The sequence below is a fragment of the Egretta garzetta genome, unplaced genomic scaffold (genome assembly GCF_000687185.1).
Source record: "Egretta garzetta isolate BGI_Z169 unplaced genomic scaffold, ASM68718v1 scaffold67, whole genome shotgun sequence".
Classification (NCBI taxonomy): domain Eukaryota; kingdom Metazoa; phylum Chordata; class Aves; order Pelecaniformes; family Ardeidae; genus Egretta; species Egretta garzetta.
In genome coordinates, this window is record NW_009260340.1 from 214,034 (window position 1) to 219,768 (window position 5,735).

General features: G+C 58.8%; 1 protein-coding gene across 1 annotated transcript in view; it reads left to right on the forward strand.

Moving 5' to 3' along the window:
- WWP2 (WW domain containing E3 ubiquitin protein ligase 2) overlaps positions 1-5,735 on the forward strand; it is a 45,876-nt gene that overhangs the window by 6,727 nt on the left and 33,414 nt on the right. Inside the window, exons 4-5 of the mRNA XM_035898039.1 lie at positions 827-1,108; positions 1,799-1,895. Of these exons, the coding sequence (XP_035753932.1) occupies positions 827-1,108; positions 1,799-1,895 (379 nt within the window). The remainder of the gene's footprint in view (positions 1-826; positions 1,109-1,798; positions 1,896-5,735) is intronic.

Below are 5,735 nucleotides of genomic sequence, written 5' to 3' on the forward strand. Positions count from 1 at the left end.
CACGACGGGGGGGAGTGGAGCTGGCGGCTGCCTCCAGGAACCTCCCAGCCCATGCCACCCCCTCCAGAAGCTTCTGCGAAGGCGGTCTGATGCCACAGCGGAGCGTTTCTGTGCATTTGGGGGCAGCCCTTTGTGCCAGTTGCATTCAGTGGGACTAATACACGGGGAATGAGGATTGGAGGGATGTGCCTGGGTTTTTCCTTTGCGGCTTACTGGGGTTTTCTAGGTTTCTGTGAGGATACACCTGATTCTGAAAGACGTTGCTTGCTCCTCTGTGGCAGGTCAGGGCTTCAGGCACCGCTGGGCATGTAGCCATCAGCTTGCTTCATGTCCCAGGCACCTGATGGTGGTCACCATCATGTGGGACCCTTCTTGCCCCGTGTGTTATGTCAAACCAGCCGAATCCCTTGGCTTTCCTGCCATGATCTCCCCTACAGCCCTGGTTTCTGGGTCTGTGAGCGATGGTGGTCTTGGCTGTGTTGCAGCCAGGGGCCCTGGGGCAGCCTCACCCCCGTGGAGGGACCTGGCTTTGCGAGCGATGGCTGGTGAAGGAGGGTCTTCCTCGGGAGCTGGTGGTGTGGCTGGTCGGGTGTCCTCTGGCAATGTGTAGGTGTAGGGCCAATGCTGGTGGTGCTTGCTGGGACAACTGGCCCTGAGGGAGCAGGCATGTTGTCCTTTGGGGGCATGGGGAGGCCTGGTGGGGACCGGGAAGCTGATGTCCCATCCCATGGGGGAGCTGGGGTGGTGGAGCCATCCTCCATTGCTGCTGGCATCCTGAGTGGTGACTGCTTGGTCTCTTTTCTCCATGTCCCCTCGTCTCCCACAGTGGAGAACAGGCAGCTGACCCTGGACCTGCAGACGGAGAACAAAGGCAGCGTTGTCTCCGGCGGAGAGCTGACGATTTTCCTGGACGGGCCTGCTGTTGATCTGGGAAGCCTGCCTAATGGCAGTGCCGTGACAGAGGGTGAGTGCCGCCCGTCTCCGCATGCACGCGGCAGCTCTGAGCACGAGGCGGTGAGCAGCAGCGGGGAGAGGAGTGGGGCTGAGAGCACGGCCCTCAGGACCTCTGAGCAAGCGTCCGAGTGCCAGCAGCCACATCCTCTCCCAGGTAAGGCTCCGGCCCCTGCCCACCCCAACTCTGGGCTTGTGCACGGGCTCCCGCGGGAGCGAGCGTGTGGTGGGACAGGAGCGGGAGCGTCGACAGGCTCACGCCCTGCCTCCTCGCTGGTGTGAGAGGAGCGGCCCTTCCCTGGGCCCTCCACCAGCCGCCCATGCGGCTCAACCCCTTCCCTTTCTGTTCCACGTGGGCTGGGGAAATGGCTTCTGTATTTAATGAGCCACTCGGAGAAGCGCTCCCCGTGGCAGAGGGTGTGCGGAGACAGGCTGGTGCCTGACCCGTTGGGGCTGTCTGGGGAGCAAGCAGAGTTTGTGCTGGGCAGGGACTGGTGCATTGCTTTCCCTCGGCTCCTTCCCTTCCTTGCTGGGAGATGAAGCCTGTGAAATCTGGGAGTCTTAAATGTGGCTGCTCTCCCGGTGCTGCCAGTTCTGCCAAGTCCTGCCTTTACCTTCCCTGGTGCTGCGCCCAGAGCCATGGGGTGCTGTGGGGATGGGCTATGCCGTTGTACAGTGGTGGGAGAGGAGAGTACCCCAAAGTAAGGGCAGGGGCTCCTTGTGTGCTGCTGGGTCTGTCCTGTAATATGTGGAGCTGTTGTACTTTTTGGTCTCCCTTCTGGAAGGAAGGAGGCTAGAATGGGTGCCTCCATAATTTTCTTCACCCACTTTTTCTTCACCCATTCAGGGTCCCAGGTGCCTGGACGGGACCCCAGCAGCATGGCTGCCGCCACAGAAGGCAGACACCAGCCTCCCAGTACAAACTGCTTTGGAAGCAGACCGAGGTAAGGGTCCTGCGCTGGCAGCCCCGCTCAGTCCGTTACTGGGTGGTTGCTGTGGCTGTGAGGCAGCTGAGAAATGTCTGGATCATCCCTGTGCAGTGGACCCCATTCCATTTCTCCCAGTAAGCCCCCAGCGAAGCAGCCTGTAGGAAGTACGGGGCGGGGGTGGGCTGGCCAACCTCCTGGAGGACAGCAGAGCTGGGAGGTGCTGAGGGGTGGCCATACCGCCGGGGTGCGGCTGACCCAAGCCTCTCTTAAAGCATTTGTTTCTCCAGGAAAATCAGGTCTGTGATGGCCCAGACAGTTTCCACCAGTTTTTCTACTGGCAGCCGAGGGAATGGTCTGCCAGGGAGGTGTGGGGCAGGCTGTGACCAGGCAAACCAGCAAAGGGCTGGTCCCCAGGGGTCCCTTCAAATGGGGATTATGGGGGGAGCACAGCCCCGCCAGGCACTGGGCCAGGCTGGGAAGCACAACGCCCCTCCGGGCGACGGTCACAGGGGGACACTTCCAAAGGCCCAGGGAGAGCAGGAGAAGCAGAGCTGGAGGGAAGTAACAGCTGCTTCCAAAGGCAACGAGCTGCTTGGGCAGCAGGCCATCCTGCGCCTGGCACGCTGCCCGCCCTTGCCTTCTCGCTGGGCTGGAGTGGCTCAGCGCTGCTCCTTTTGGAGCTGTGGTTATTGAGAGACGTGTCACGCTGTCAACATGGAGTTGAATTTAACACCTATTTATATTTCCAGAGCGTGGCAGTGGCCCAGCAGCCTATACAGATGTTCTGGTTAGAAGTGTGCCTGTAGAGAGGGTGCCTGCAGCCTGCCCCATAAGAGGTTCTGCGGGTCCTGGGCTTAGGAGCCTCCTCGGCAACAAGCCCCCACACCTCAAGCTCTTCTGCTCCTCCTTCATCTGCCAGGCACATATGAGAGATGAGCAAAGGGGAGAAATGTTTTCGGCTCTAAAGAGTAACCCTGGTCCTCCATATCGTGTGTTTGTCTCCTGTCCGAGGCAGGAGTGGCATGGGAAATTTGGAACAGGTTGCTGAGCACAGTTCAGTGCCCTTTTGTTGTGGCTGCTCCTCTTGACTCCTGCTGCCCAGGCGCTGAAGCCCTCTCTGGGGTGAGTGCTCAGTGTCCTGATGGGAGCTGGATTTCCCAGCCACTTAGCAGCTATCAGGAGGTGCTGGAAAGCCTGTAAAGAAAGTTTGGGAGTTTGGGAGGCTCAGCCTGGCCGAGTGGGTGTGATTTGCTTACCTCTGATTCCTGTTTTCTGGAAGTAGTTTCTGCTTTTGGCGTCCTCTCAACATGCGAGCATGTAAGAGAAGCGTGGTGAGGTCTGGCTGGTGCTTCTGCAAGGGGCCTTCAGAGACCTTCCAGGTGTGCTTGCCATCATTAAAAATCCCATGGTATGGGAAATGTAGTAGCTAGTTTCCAATTTGTCCCAGGCTCACCTGAATTTGGGGTTGTTCGGGACACAACTCCACCATTTGATGCAGTAGCACCTCGTGGGGCAGAGCACTGATGTATGTACCCACCGTGGAGGCAGCTGCCTTCTCCGGGGTGGGGTACGGGTCCTTTGCACGTGGGAATGCTGTTTGATGTTTGCTCTCTGTGTCCGCAGAGCCATGTTTATTTTCCTGGGCTTGGTGATGGATGCTGGCAAACTCACTTGCAGGCAGGATGGAAAGAAAAGGGTCATTCTTTGCTCCTCAGCTATTTCTGCACTGTCCCCTCAAGGGAAACTGCTTGGTCAGGGCTTTTCTTTCTTCTCCTGAACAAATGGCATCTTGGGATTTGCTGCTAATCTTGGTGACGGGGTGTGAAATTCCACAGCCCTGTGCGAGGAGAGAAAACAGAGGCCCGGGGTCCCCAGCTGAGAGCTGGTGCCATGGGTGCCCGGAGAGTTGCCACAATCCCTGTTTGTCCTGTGGTGGCCAAAGGGGGCCCCTACCGACAGCAGGGAACAGAGGAGCCAGGTCGGCTGTTGCGATCCGGGCACGGCCGTGAGAAGCTGCTGTCCCCTGTCACGAGCTTGTGCAGACTCAGGTGATTTCAGTGCAGCGTGCTTTGCTTTCTCTGCTCGTGTGATGTCCACACGTCACCGCGCAGCTAGCGACGGGCGTGAGCATCCCGCAGGGCGGGCAGGAGGCACAGCTCCCTGTTGTCTGAAAAGCGGACTCCCGGCCCGGTGTGCGATAACTGTGGCGCGCTCGGGAGACATTGCTTATTTATTTCACTTCTGCGCAGAGATGGGCACTAGGTGGTTGCTCCACAGAGCTAGCACCCCTCGGTTAGCACATTTCATACTCTCAGAGCAACAGCTATCGGTGATTTTCTCAATCACACTTAATCACTTTCATTTCTTATGTTTCCCGTGAGCCTAGCGTTCGTTTAAAGCTACAGCATCCTCTCTTTGTACCACGTGTGTTCTGTGAGGAAGGGTCCTGACCTTGGCAAGGGTCCTTTGACCCAGGGGTGTGATTTTTAGTATTCTAACGAGGGTAGTTCAGTTAAGGATACATGGACCTTGGGCTTACTTGCCAAGTTTCAGATGTTTTCAAAACATCTAGATTAGTTGTCCTTTCCAAGCCTACTTGCTCCAGGATGCCCTTGTTCTAAGAATGCTAGCTATATTTTTCTGATTACAGATGATTAAATGTTCTTATTATTGTTTCTCAAACCATTCTAAACTTCTGAGTTAGCCTTCAGCATCCGGGGCGCTCAGACGAAGCATTTCCCTCCGTGAGAGCCGTTGCTCTGCAAAGCCCCGCGCGTGGCTGCGGGATGTCCCCAGGCGGGTGGCTCCTGGTGCGGCGCGGCCGGGGGAGCTGCAGTCTGTGGTTCCAGCCCTGGCACGGGCAGTGCTGCCTGCTGCTGCAGAGGGGCTGGGAGGTTTTGCTCAGGGCCTTGCAGGACAAGGTGTGGGATGGGTCTTGGGTTAGCTGGAAGCGGGTGGGTGACGGGAATAGACTGGGTTTGGGGCTTTGGAGCCAGGCACCTCTTTGGCTGCATGCCCTGCTGCCGTGGGGCGAGGGGGGGTTCCTCCTGCCCCAGCTCCGGGGTGCTGGTACACGGGTGCCTTCTCTGCTCCTGGCACTGCAGGCGTGAGGGGTGGGTGCTGGGGGATGTGTCTGCCTGCTCCCCTCTTTTGCAGGGGCAGGGGGAATTTCTCAGCTCCGCGTTTCGGGAGCTGAGCCCCCACTGCCCACGTGGTGCCGGGGCTATCCCGGCTGTGTTTCCCAGTGGTCATGCGCCACCTCTGCTGGCGTCTCTTGCCAGGACCTTCTGGCCACCGCAGCGGGAGGAGGTGGTGGCCGTTCCCAGGTTTCGTGCCCAGCGCCCACGTCAGCCTCTGCGGCGCGGGGGCTCTGCCTTGGCAGAAGGGAGGAGCTGAACGGTTGATGTCACCCTGGCTGACGCCACTTTCCTCTTTGGCATTGTCTGCTCCTTCTGGCCCAGGAGGGGCGATGGGGCAGCCACCCGAGGTCCGTGATGGACGGGGGACAGCGGGGGTCTTGCCAGCCACCTGGGAGGTGGGCTGCCCTCCTCCCTCCCCGCTCCATCCCACTGGCGTGGCCGCGAGAGTCTGTTCCCATCCGCGCCGTGACTTGTTTTCTCCCTGCTCCTATTTTAAGAGCCCGTTCCCAGCCCCGCTGCTCTCACGTGGCCTCGCTGGGTTTGTTTCCACGCGTCTATTAAAAGACAATGCCCAGATGGGAGCACTCGTAGGAGGGCTGGGCTGGGCGGCGAGCCGGCTAATTCAGGCCTGGTAACCCTGTGCGGCCGGCTGGCAGCGTGGAAACATCCTGTTTTGGTTTCTAAAAACTCTCCAGGCAGCACTTAGCTCATCTGT